Below are 12,330 nucleotides of genomic sequence, written 5' to 3'. Positions count from 1 at the left end.
ACTTTATTATGAAATTATTATCACATTCACTTTTTATGTAAGTTTTAAAAATAATCTAACAGATAAAATTTTATCATATTTAGAGTTTTGTTATTGCGTTACTGTAGATTGAATTATTATCCTAAAATATTATTTTTACACTGATATATTCTTACAATAATAAAATAACAATAATAATATTCAAATGAGATGGTATCAGCTTTTCCTCTTGTAAACTACAAACTATGTATAAACTAATTTTATTAATTCATGAAACTCTGTTTTTTTTAGCTTTTGTTTTAAGAAGTTTATACGAAGATTATCCAAAGTAATTTAACATTATGTTTTCACTATTTCACCACTTTTAATTATCGTTGCTCAATTAATATTATTATGATAATTAATCACATGAAATCGTATGTAATTTTCTTTTTTATTTCGTGAAGTTTTTATAAAATATTTGAAATCTTACAATAACTAAAGATATAACCAAAATAATATATATATATATATATATATATATATATATATATATATATATATAATACTTTTATAAATTAATTTTATAGAATTAAATTAAACTTTAAACCTAAATTATAAACAATATCAAAGTTTGTATCACATGTAAATATATTTAATTTTGTAAACTTCAAACTCTCAACTTATTGAATTTTTTATATGAAAGAGTGCGTTAGACATACAAACAAAATATGCAAGCATTGGATTTTGTTAGTGACAAAACAAATTAAGTTATTTATGCAAATACCTTTAGTTTGAGGCTATCATTTCAATGACCATCCTTTGAGTAGAAGAAAAAATTATTGAAATGCTTGTGCTTATAAAAGTATGCCACTTTGGGTGATTCTCATTGAGATTGGGACGCATAGAAAAAGCACTTTCTGAGGACAACAAACAGGGCACTCACTTTTGTATTTTTGTTCAAAGACGGATTAATTATTCTTCCTTTCACCATCACATTATCTTCAGAACGAAAACCACTCATACATTATGAAAATTAAACAGTAAATAAAAAATATCAAATTATTTATATTTAACTATTTCAGATTGATAAGGATTTCATTTCAAGTGGTTTAACTCTTTCCCTACTTTTACTAGTTTTGTTTTTTTTAATATATATAATTTCATATATTTTAAAGTTTTTTAATTTTAACGTAAAATTAAAATTTATTTATGTTTTTTAAATCTTGATACAATTTAATTTCAAATTTTAAAAATGAATATATATAAATCTTAACTTGAGTTAAGTTTCTTATGTATCAACCAAGGTTTCATATTGTCATTTTAAGTTATTTACATTTTTTTTATATTTTTCAATTTAAATGTTAATTTATAATGTCATTTATTGTCTAAAATAATATTTATTTATTTTTAAAATTTTAAAACTAAAATATATCAAAAGTTTAAAATATAAAATAGGAAGAAATTTCATATTCTAATTTAAGAACTATAAACATATTTTGAAAAAAAAATTTGCACCCTTTGTTAAATATGATAAGAGAAATACATAAAATGAAAAGTCCCTCCTAAATTTACTACAGCTACCAACTCAAAGAAACTTCGAACTCTGTTTTTTCAAGTTTGAAAGCATAATTGGTATAGTTAAGCAGTTATAATGTGTTTTCAATGGACTATGTGCACTATACGGTTCTTTTAGGAAGACACGGTTCTTTTAGGAAGACAATAGTCTTCGAACAAAAACCCAGGAAGTAGGGAATTTAGATAAGAGAAAAGAATACGAACACAAGAGAATAAATTTAGAAGAGTGGAAAAATTCTGATGTTATTCATTCCTCCCTTGAATTTACAGAATACAATTGTTTTATAGCGAAAGATTACAGAGTTTTAGCTAATTCTATAACTAACAGAATTAACTGACTATTAAATAATATTATGTAACTCTTCAACCGATCGGTTCTCGTGCTTCCACCGTTCGATAATATCGACTTCAGTTGTTCGGTGTCCTCCTTCTTCTTCACAGCTTGACCTCGCTCGATAGCTTCACCACATTCAATCGTTCGGCTCCTCACTTCTTCTCCCTCACCGTTCGGCCTCTTCTTGTATTCCACTGTTCGGTTGTCTATTAATAATATCCTATAACAATCCCCTCCTTTTGAAAAAGTCCTTGTTCTCAAGGATTGAAATTGGGAAGCTTGTTTCTTCAAGTCATAGTAAAATTTCCAGGTAGCTTTTTCTGGCAATTGGTGTTTCCATTTAACCAGAACTTTAGTAACATTCCCGTTGCCTCCACTTTTGAATTCTCTTTTGGATCTATGTTTATCGTTTAACTGTTTCATCCTTTCTCGTGCTATCTTCATATGAAACTTAGTTAGTTTTAGGATCTCTTCCCGTTTTTGCAACCTTTTGTCAGCTTTCCCTTCCAACAACAACCTCTTCATATTGTCAAGGATATTACTGGATTCTTCACCCTTGTCACACGTTTGTATCATTGAGATGTCGACTCTTGAGGACATCGTATTATGTAACCTTTGTTTCCGAATGGTTTTGAGGCCTGGACTTGTTGTTCCCCTCAAAACAAGCCTCCTTCCATCCACCGTAAATTCCATGGTTAACTTTTCAAAGTTCCACTTGATATCCCCTAAGGTAGTCAACCATTCTACACCAAGAACCATGTCATAACATCCTAATGGTAACAACAACATATCTGATTTGAAGGGTGCATTATGTAATATCCAAGAAAATTTTTTAACCTTGTTGTTAATCTTAACCGTAGCCCCATCTGCCACTATGACACTCAAAGGATCTATGGTCCCAATCTTACATCCTAGTTTCTTGGCGACGTGAACGTCCAAGAAATTATGTGTACTTCCACTATCAATGAGGATACATATAGGTTTGTTCTTGTAAAGACCCATGACTCGCATAGTGCGGAAGCTATCAACTCCTGTCAATGCGTTAATCGAAATCAATGGGTCTCTCCCGTTTTCCTCCGTTTCTACTGTAGGGTTGGTGTCTTCATCAGAAATGGTGTCTTCGTCTAATTCCAGGACATCAATCTGGAGTTTCTTGTGGGTTAAACTATGGGCAGGTTTGAACGGTTCGTCGCAGAAATAACACAGCCCTTTGGCCCTTCTTTCATTCATATAATCAATGGATAGATTCCTCGAAAATGGTTTTGGCCGAGGATCTTCCGTGCGTTGGGTAGGGTTAGACAACAAAGGCGGGTTGAATTGTTTGGGGAATGACTTTGCTTGTGAACTGGTGTTATTAGCAGATTCATACATTTTGGCTAGCGAGAAGGATTTCCTTACAGAAGTAGGTTGAAACATCTGAACCATCGTTTGCACGTCTTGCTTCAAGCAACCCATAAAGCAACTTAATTGATTGGTCTCTGAGAGTTCCACTTGCGATACTATCCGATCAAAGGCATCATGGTAATCTTGGACAGAGTTCTTTTGACGCAACTTCATCAAATCAGCCATAGGATCTTCACAAACCTCCCAAAATCTATCAATCAAGATCTTAGTGTAAGATTCCCAAGACGGAAGGTTGAATAATTCGATGTTCTTAACATATACGCTGTGCCATTGTAGAGCTTTTCCTTCAAAATGGACGACTGCCAAACGGACCTTGTAATCATCGCGTGTGCCATCCACCGTAAAGAAAGTTTCACATTGAATTAGCCATTGTTTTACCCCATCCCCATTGAAGGGAGGAAAATCTAGCCTAGCCAACCTAGTACTACAAGAATAAGGTCAAGAATGGTTACCATTATTGGAGAGAGTATGCGTTTCGCGGTTACCCATGATTTCTTCAAGATTTCTCTTCAACAATGCACCAATTTGCATGAAGCGAGCTTCCAGCGACGTTTCCAACTCCAAGAAACGAGCCTCTATTGAGTCTTTGAATTGTTCAAAATCTTCACGCACAGAACGGGTGTTGGCAGCCATTGGAATGACGTGGGTGGAAGGTTACCTTCTGATACCAATTGATACGATTCTTTTAGGAAGACAGTAGTCTTCGAACAAGAACCCGGGACGTAGGGAATCTAGATAAGAGAAAGGAATCCGAACACAAGAGAATAGATTTAGAAGAGTGGGAGAATTCTGATGTTATTCATTCCTCCCTTGAATTTACAAAATACAATTGTTTTTATAGCGAAACATTACAGAGTTTAGCTAATTCTATAACTAACAGAATTAACCGACTATTAAATAATATTATGTAGCTCTTCAACCGATCGGTTCCTGTGCTTCCACTGTTCGATAATACCGACTTAGTCGTTCGATGTCCTCCTTCTTCTTCACAGCTCAGTCTCGTTCGATAGCTTCACCATATTCAATCGTTCGGTTCCTCACTTCTTCTCCCTCACCGCTCGACCTCTTCTTGTATTCTACTGTTCGGTTGTCTATTAATAATATCCTATAACAATGTGCATTGAAAATTCCCCCAAACACATTGGTTTGGATCAAAACAAGAACTAAACCTAAAAAACACAAACTAAGAAAATTACAAAATTTCCATAGAAAAAAACTACAAACTACTACTATGTACGCCGGCCAAAATTAACGAAGCCACTTTTAATCAACGTCCATCTTGGCATTGTATTCTCAACTTTGGATTTAACATTTTATAAAATGCTTACAAAGTGATTAATGCAATGAATGTATATATATAGAAGGTCTCATAATTTATCCTTTAACTTGTAACATTTTATTACAGTGAACAAAACTGATAGAATTCGTTCCCTTTAATTGTGGTTCACAGAAAGCATAGAAGAAAGAAAAGAAATCCCTCTGAAATTAGAAAAAACAGAATCTTTCATGTGCTGAGAAAGGAATGGTTTCTCCACTCATTTATTCCATAAAAGAAATCACCAATTGGTCAATCACCGTCCCAGTTTAGCACTCCACGAGTTCATAGCAGCATTAATTTATGTGGCACACAATACAACACAACATCTTGCAGGTCGCATATATTATATATCCATAATTATATTTAATTTATATTTGTAATTATACTGTTACAAATATATAAAGCTAAGGAATAAAACAAAGACTCTCATATCAAAGCAGACACAGGTAGCTTGCTATTCTCAATGACCATGAGGCTTCACTTCGCTATCATTTCCATTGCTGCTTTGGCTCTATGCACTTCTGCAGATTACTGTAAGATTTCCTTTATCATTGCTTTCATTTGATTCACTCAAAGTATTGTCTGGTTATTCTGAAAACTGTGGAGATAAAACTTTGCTGTAATGATTTCTTACATGAATTTTTCTTTCTTGCATTAGTTTCGGTTAATTTTAGTTATAGTGGTCCAAATGGACCAGCGAACTGGGGAAGATTGAGTCCATCTTATGCAGCGTGCTCAAATGGGAAAGCACAGAGTCCTGTGGAACTTATCAAAACTGATATTGTCATCAACAAGGACTTGAAGAATATTGCAAGAAACTATCTCCCTGCTAATGCCACATTGGTTAACAACGAATTTAATATTGGGGTTTGTTCTTACCAAATCACTTTTTCTGCTTTAAAAATCTTAAGATAAATCATGAACTAATATGTGTATATTTTGATTTATAGGTTCACTTCGAAGGAAAAGTAGGAGACATTAACATAAATGGAAAAAACTACTCCTTGAAACAACTGCACTGGCATTCGCCATCAGAGCACAAGGCAAATGGTCGTATGTAAGTTTACATGCACCCAAAAATTATTTCGGATGCATATATGATGTTTTAAAAATTAAGAATAAGAATTATAGTGTGTTTCCAACGTACCACTTTTTAAAATGATTACGCTTTCTCAAAGAATTTGCTTTACAAACCTTATCGTTTTTTCTCGAACCAATCTAAGTGTTACAAGATCACTTTAGTAAAAAGTTTTGATACTAAATAATTCGGTAAGAACCTTTTGCATACGCAGCTTTATAAAGTTGCATAATGCATATTTTTTTAGGATAAATACTAGGTTTATTATAATAAGTACTGATATATTTCATTGTTTTTAAAACTCTATTAATAGTTAATTTAATTGAGTATGTTTTTTTGTATTTAATAATTGTTATGCATTTAAGAAGAACCAATAAGAATTTTAAATACTTTTTCTAATAAATAAAGGAGATAATTACTAAAAGTCAAACAGATGTTCAATTATCTTATACATTGATGGAGATCAAATAAAATGAATTAAATTAGTGTTTTTAATAAGACTATAATATTTTTTATATTATATTAAAAATAATATATGTCAATATTTAATCCACTAAACCAATTATTTACCCTATTTTATAACTTTATTTTACATAAGATAATATGATACCTTTAACGAAATTCAAAAGAAAAAAGTTATTCTACCACAAAATGCATGTCAATTTCTAACTGAGCTGCGAGACACCGACTAAAGTATAGAGAAAATATTTTCTTATATTGTGATTTTGTTTTGTATTTGAATCTTTCGGAAAAGACAAATATATTTAATACAAACTTTTTGAACGTCAAATTAGCTTAAAATTTTCCAAGCTTAATACATGTCTCTTTAATGAGAAAAACTGTTGGTTCGTCACACATAACTCATTTTGAAGATTGTACAACTATCTTTGTAAGCTATTTAATTATGAAACTTTCAATAACAATTATTTTACCATGATTTATTTATAGAGTTTTTCTATAAGGTGGGGGTTTACTCCATAACCAGTCATCAAAGAACTCTTCGCTTAATTTCCATGTCCGTGATTAGGGATATTAATTAAATTAAACTAATTAAATTATCTCCACATGATAGGAAGCCTACCCATCAAGTTATTGCTTGAAAAAATAAAATAGTTTTCAAAGAAAAAAAATCAATTGGGCCTAATAAAGCCCAAGTGCAATCCGAAGATTAAGACTATATACACATTCTTTTAAACTCTTTTTTTATTGGGTTAAATATACTTTTTACTCGACCAACTTAAACTTTACCTTCAAAATTGAAATTTATTTGTTTTAATTTTTGATATATTTTAAATTTTAAACTTTAAAATATATATAATCATTCCAACTAAAATATATTAAATTCTTTTTATATTAAAATGATGTTTTAGACTAGGTGTTTGTGTTGTTTATAATTTAACACATTTTAGTTCAAATATCAATATAGAGTACAATTTAACACTTGAAAAATAATTAACGTGTCCAAGTTTGAGATAAAAGGAATTCTAATTTTGTGTTAAAATTTAAAGATTGCAACCATATTTAACCTTTTCTTATTTTATAAAATTTGATAAATTTCATTTTTTATTTAACAAATTCTATCCACTATGTTATAATCTTATTAAAAGGTGCTAAAAGGAGTCTTTTCGATTAGACCAATCTTTGAATCAAATTCTATAGAGTTAAATTATACAACAATAAGAAAGCATTTTATAAATAATACAATCTTGTTGTAATAATAAAATATTATATTGAAGTGAATAAGGAAATAAAATAGTAAAAAGATATTATTATGAAATTAAAATAGATTTGATTAAATAATTATGGGATCCATTATAGACATGATGCGGAGCTCCATCTAGTCCACTTGACAGAAGATATAAAGAACATAGCAGTTGTGGCAGTGCTTTATAGATTGGGTGATCCAGATCCTCTGATATCTCAGGTACAGTGCAAGTCACATTCACTTTATTTTTCTAAAATGATGTGGTTGAAATGAAAAAGTGTAGGAATTTGAAACTTAGTGCTAATATGTGGTTCTTGGATACAGTTTGAAGAGAAGTTGGTTGCGTTAGGTAATAAGAAGGAAATTGCAATTGGGAGGTTTGATTTAGAAGAAATAAATAGAAGCAGCAGAAGAAGGTATTATAGATATGTTGGCTCTCTCACCACTCCACCATGCAAAGAGGGTGTAATTTGGACCATTCTTGGAAAGGTAACTAATCTTATATGCTCTTCTTTTGTGGGAATATATACACAAAACAAATGATTAATGAAGCATGCATGAATTTATGCAGTTGAGGACACTATCTACCCAACAACTGAACCTCCTCAAGGCACCATTGAACCCAGAGTTTAAACACAATGCAAGGCCTCTTCAGCAAATTAATGGACGTAAAATAGAGATGTATTACCACCCCAAAACAACCACCATGGAACTCGTGTAACACCATCTCCACTATCATAAATATTTCTAATATCTAAATTTGGACACAAAATTAAAATTTCTCTTTATCATAAACTTTAATATATTCTGATATTCGAGTGTATAGTTCTTTTAATCTGTTAGTTTCTTTTTTTACATATTAATCTACATCTTACACTAATATTTGAATTAGAACGAATTAAATAATGTAAATAATTCAAACACAACTTAAAATATTATTTTATATATAAAAAAATTCACTAGTGGAAAAATTGTTTTTTATGTGGATAAATTGACTTATTATGATGGATAACGTGACATCATAGTTCTGGACATCATAATAGGTCTGCGCATTTTATGACAGAAGGAAAAGTCCATCATAATAGGTTCAGTGTATTATGACGGACTTTCTGTCACCTATCATAATAGGTCTAGTGTTTTATGACAGATTTTCACTTATCACCTATCATAATATGTAGCGTTTTATGACGAAGATTTTTTCACCTATCATAATATGTAGAACATATTATGACAAGTAATTGTCACCTATCATAATATATAGTTTTCAGAAATAAACTTTTATTACATACATTGTTCACCTATCATAAAAACTTGTTTTGTAAAAAAAAAAAATCATTATTACATTTGACATATCAAAACAAATCTATCTATGCTGTTTCTGTTCCAATTACCATCTTAAACAAATCTAATTTCATAATATAAAGTTGTTGGAATTGATTAATTGACCTTAGAGCAACTTGTGTGCATCTTCACATCTCAAAACTCCATTCTAAGTTCACTTTTCGTACAAGTGCATGCTATCAAGAGTAATAAACTTTTGGTGGCTGAAATTCTCCTAACCTCCTTATTCTCTCTTCTCTTTCTCTCATAGACTCTCCATATTCTATCAAAGATTCTATACTAGTAAGGTTTCTTAGACATATATCATATCCCCCTTTGGGAAAACTTAGTTAGAATAAAATATGAATCTGCTGCTGATTCAGTTGTTAGAAAGGCTGTTTTTATGCCTTGTTCTGCTCCTATAATTTTTACCAAATGTATATTGTGTTGGTTACCTATCCCAAACAAATTTTGGTAATAAATCATACTATTCATGACAAAGTAGTTGATATGAAATGTGTTTTTCTCTGAACATGCAGTCACTTATATTTAATTTCCAATTTTTAGATGATAATGTGCATAGAACATGCAGTCACTAAAAATAATAATGACTCAATCACAGGTTAGTTTTAGAACATAGAACTTGCAGGCTATAACTTTTACAAGACTATCTGTGTTATTCTATTCCCTCTAGGATGACAAGTTTTGGTAATAAATCATACTATTCACAGCAATTTGTAATCAACACAAGTAACACTAATTAAACTAACAATACACACACACTTCACAGCAATTTGTTAATAACATAAAACTTACGTTAATAATAGTTCAGTTCAAACTGGGCAATAGATCCTCGTGCACAAAAGCAGCACATTCCAGAGAATTTCAGAGTTGCATAATAGTTAAGTTCAAACACAACTAAAAAACTACATGAACAAAACACAATCTGCTGTATACATAGAGAAAATGAAGAAATAAATTGAATTTACCTAAGGCCACCAAATGCCCAGGGGGATCATCAACATACAACTCTTCGGCACCAAAAACCAGGGACATGCATAGAGATTTTACATATTACAAAAAATACAGTAGACTTGTCAGGTTTTAGAAACAATCCTAAAAAACAAAGATGAAAAATATGGAAGAGTATATCAAGAATGAAATTACAAATATATGTATGTTGCTTTTTGCATAGCCTTCATAGCAGCTGCACCAGTTCTTAATGCATTCTCTGTTTCAGTGGTAGTCTTGGCACCTTCCAACATTATCATCTGTAACACATTGTTAGCAGAAAATATAAATGATACTCCATGCACTGAAACATTATCATACCCATAATTGTCAGAACTAGTGTGGACTGGCTCTTTGACAGAAAAAACCAGTAATTGATACAACCAATCCTCAAAAAATAAGATTTCAAAAAACAGACAAAAAAAAGGAAATACCAGTCTTGAACAAGCTGACCCATGTGAACTAGTCATGCATAGTTCGCATAACTGATTGAACGAGACCCTTCTACTTTCTTTTGAAAAAATTAGAAACTATTTTACATCATATTGATTATTCAGTTCCAATTTTAAGACCAAAACTGACTTATTCTTTTCCTAATTCGTGAGATGAGAGACAAGTAAGAGCTTGAAATTCAATGAGTTTAACTCTATTTATTACCAGAAGTTTCACTTCTTCTATCCCTTTTACCTATTCAATGACACTAGTATATTTTCATGTATTTTTATAAAAGTATGCTAATATTCGTATACTCTGTTAAATTTAATTATTATTAATATAATAATAATAATAATAGTAATAATCTTTACACCTTTCTGCCTCCAACTTTTCCTTTAATGATTCAAATGACTATTCACGGGCTGTAGTTTCAAAAACATTTGTTGCAGTTGCTGAATTTAAAGTCCATTCACACCTGATCATGAATACGCAGCTGAAAATTTCCAAGCTGTTCTATTTGCTGTTCATATAGCCTCTTCCTCTTCAAACACTGTATCGCCGCTGCATAAAGCAGAAATAAATAAAAAAAAAAGTCATAATGGATTAATACACCATTGAATTTACCTAAGACCACCAAAAACCATCAAGTATCCTCTTCGGCACAGCCTGTAAAACAAGGATAAGAAACAATCTATAAGTTAAATTGTGATAAATGCTTAAATAAACAAAAGCAAAATATCTATGCATTATACTTATTGTAATCTAATTAGGTCTAGTAACTGAGAAGAAAAAATAGAAGTAATAGCAAAAGAAATATTGCACGGGAATCTTACTATTAAGCCCAAGTTGATTCACAGCACTGACAAATTGTTGGTGCAGTTCTACTCACCACACTACGCAAGGCTTCTTAGATGTGGCTGGATCATCACTCTCCAATTCAATATCTTCTTCTTTTAAACTGCTCCTCTTTTTTGGTGCTTTAACTATCAGCAACAGAAGAAGTATATTCTGTATCATCATTTCCCCGTTTATTCCAATCACTGTCTTCCATGCTGCTAGAATTATCATGTTCTTTATTTTCATTCAAGATTTTCCTAACAACGTGTTGCCATATATTCCTCAATTCTTCCTCACGTACAGGCTTAATCAAATAATCACAAGCCCCATGTCTAATTCCCTTCATGACAGCACTTGTTGTACTATCACCAGACATCACTGCACAATGCAGAATATATTTCCAAATGTTAAGCATTACTAAGACACTTGTTATTCTAAGGACAAGGGAACAACACTTACTAATTACATGAAGGTCTATTTCCAGCCCAACATGTTCAAGGAGCTTATAGCCATCCATGTCTGGCATATGAACATCACTCAGTACCACATCAAAACAACCTTTCCTTTCCTGTAGAAGATTCAAAGCCACAGTAGCCTCAATGCACGTGGTAACTGGAAGATAAAAACACAAGTAAACAGAAAAACTTAGTTCAAATAAAGACTAAGTTGCAAATCAGAAGAAATCCATGTCATGACATTTACTAGATCTAAAATATATATTGAAATTATTTGCAGATTTTCAGGCCATTGTGTTTTAATTGAAATTTAGATCATAGTGAGTAGACTGCACAATAAACATTCTCCATTATACTTAAACAAAACCAGTGATTAACTAAGAACATCTCGCCCCAATCCTCGAGCTCGGTGGTGAAGATATAAAGCAATGCCTCAAGCACGGAACCAGTGATTTACTTACCAGTTAATCTCGTGAGAAAATAAAGAAAATAATCGAGAAATGAAAGTTTCGTCGAAAGCAAATAACTAACTAACTAACCGCGGTAACGACATCGAATTGACATTTGCTCTATAATCCTCAACGTGGTGGCGTCATCGTCGAAGACCAAAACCCTTAGCCCCGCCGGGAACTCCGCCGTGCCACCCTTGCATGCGTCGGTGCGGGAACACGACCCATGGGATCGAGGAGAGCAACAACGTCGTCTAGAGAGAGTTCAGAGGTAGAGAAGCGCAACAGAATGGCAGAGAGTGAGCAAAGGAGAAGAATGCAAACCCTAGCGGAAAAGGAAAGTGAGGAGAAAAGCTTTAAAGGTAAAAATGGATGAATGAAGAAGAAGGAAAAAAAAAGAGAGGAAGAGAGGAAGAATGGTTGATTGAATGCGAATCTTGGAAGGAGA

The 12,330-nt window shown here is 31.9% G+C and overlaps 2 protein-coding genes across 2 annotated transcripts; one reads left to right on the top strand and one right to left on the bottom strand.

The window, feature by feature from the left end:
• The first annotated feature begins 4,991 nt into the window (after positions 1 to 4,991).
• Positions 4,992 to 8,176, top strand: LOC106771245 (alpha carbonic anhydrase 1, chloroplastic). The gene is made up of 6 exons (XM_014657195.2): positions 4,992 to 5,125; positions 5,251 to 5,459; positions 5,543 to 5,649; positions 7,489 to 7,594; positions 7,700 to 7,864; positions 7,947 to 8,176. The coding sequence occupies exons 1-6, from the start codon at positions 5,056 to 5,058 to the stop codon at positions 8,094 to 8,096; spliced, it is 807 nt and encodes a 268-aa protein (XP_014512681.1). The 5' UTR covers positions 4,992 to 5,055; the 3' UTR covers positions 8,097 to 8,176.
• A 2,823-nt stretch (positions 8,177 to 10,999) lies between these two features.
• Positions 11,000 to 11,675, bottom strand: LOC111242376 (two-component response regulator ORR21-like). The gene is made up of 2 exons (XM_022785405.1): positions 11,438 to 11,675; positions 11,000 to 11,356 (listed from the first exon to the last, which is right to left on the bottom strand). Exons 1-2 carry the CDS (start codon positions 11,502 to 11,504, stop codon positions 11,121 to 11,123), a joined length of 303 nt encoding a protein of 100 aa, XP_022641126.1. The 5' UTR covers positions 11,505 to 11,675; the 3' UTR covers positions 11,000 to 11,120.
• Between the last annotated feature and the right edge of the window lie 655 nt (positions 11,676 to 12,330).

Source organism: Vigna radiata, chromosome 8 (genome assembly GCF_000741045.1).
Source record: "Vigna radiata var. radiata cultivar VC1973A chromosome 8, Vradiata_ver6, whole genome shotgun sequence".
NCBI classification, from domain to species: domain Eukaryota; kingdom Viridiplantae; phylum Streptophyta; class Magnoliopsida; order Fabales; family Fabaceae; genus Vigna; species Vigna radiata.
The sequence above is the reverse complement of the archived record's forward strand: the minus strand, read 5'-3'. Positions and strand labels throughout refer to the sequence as shown.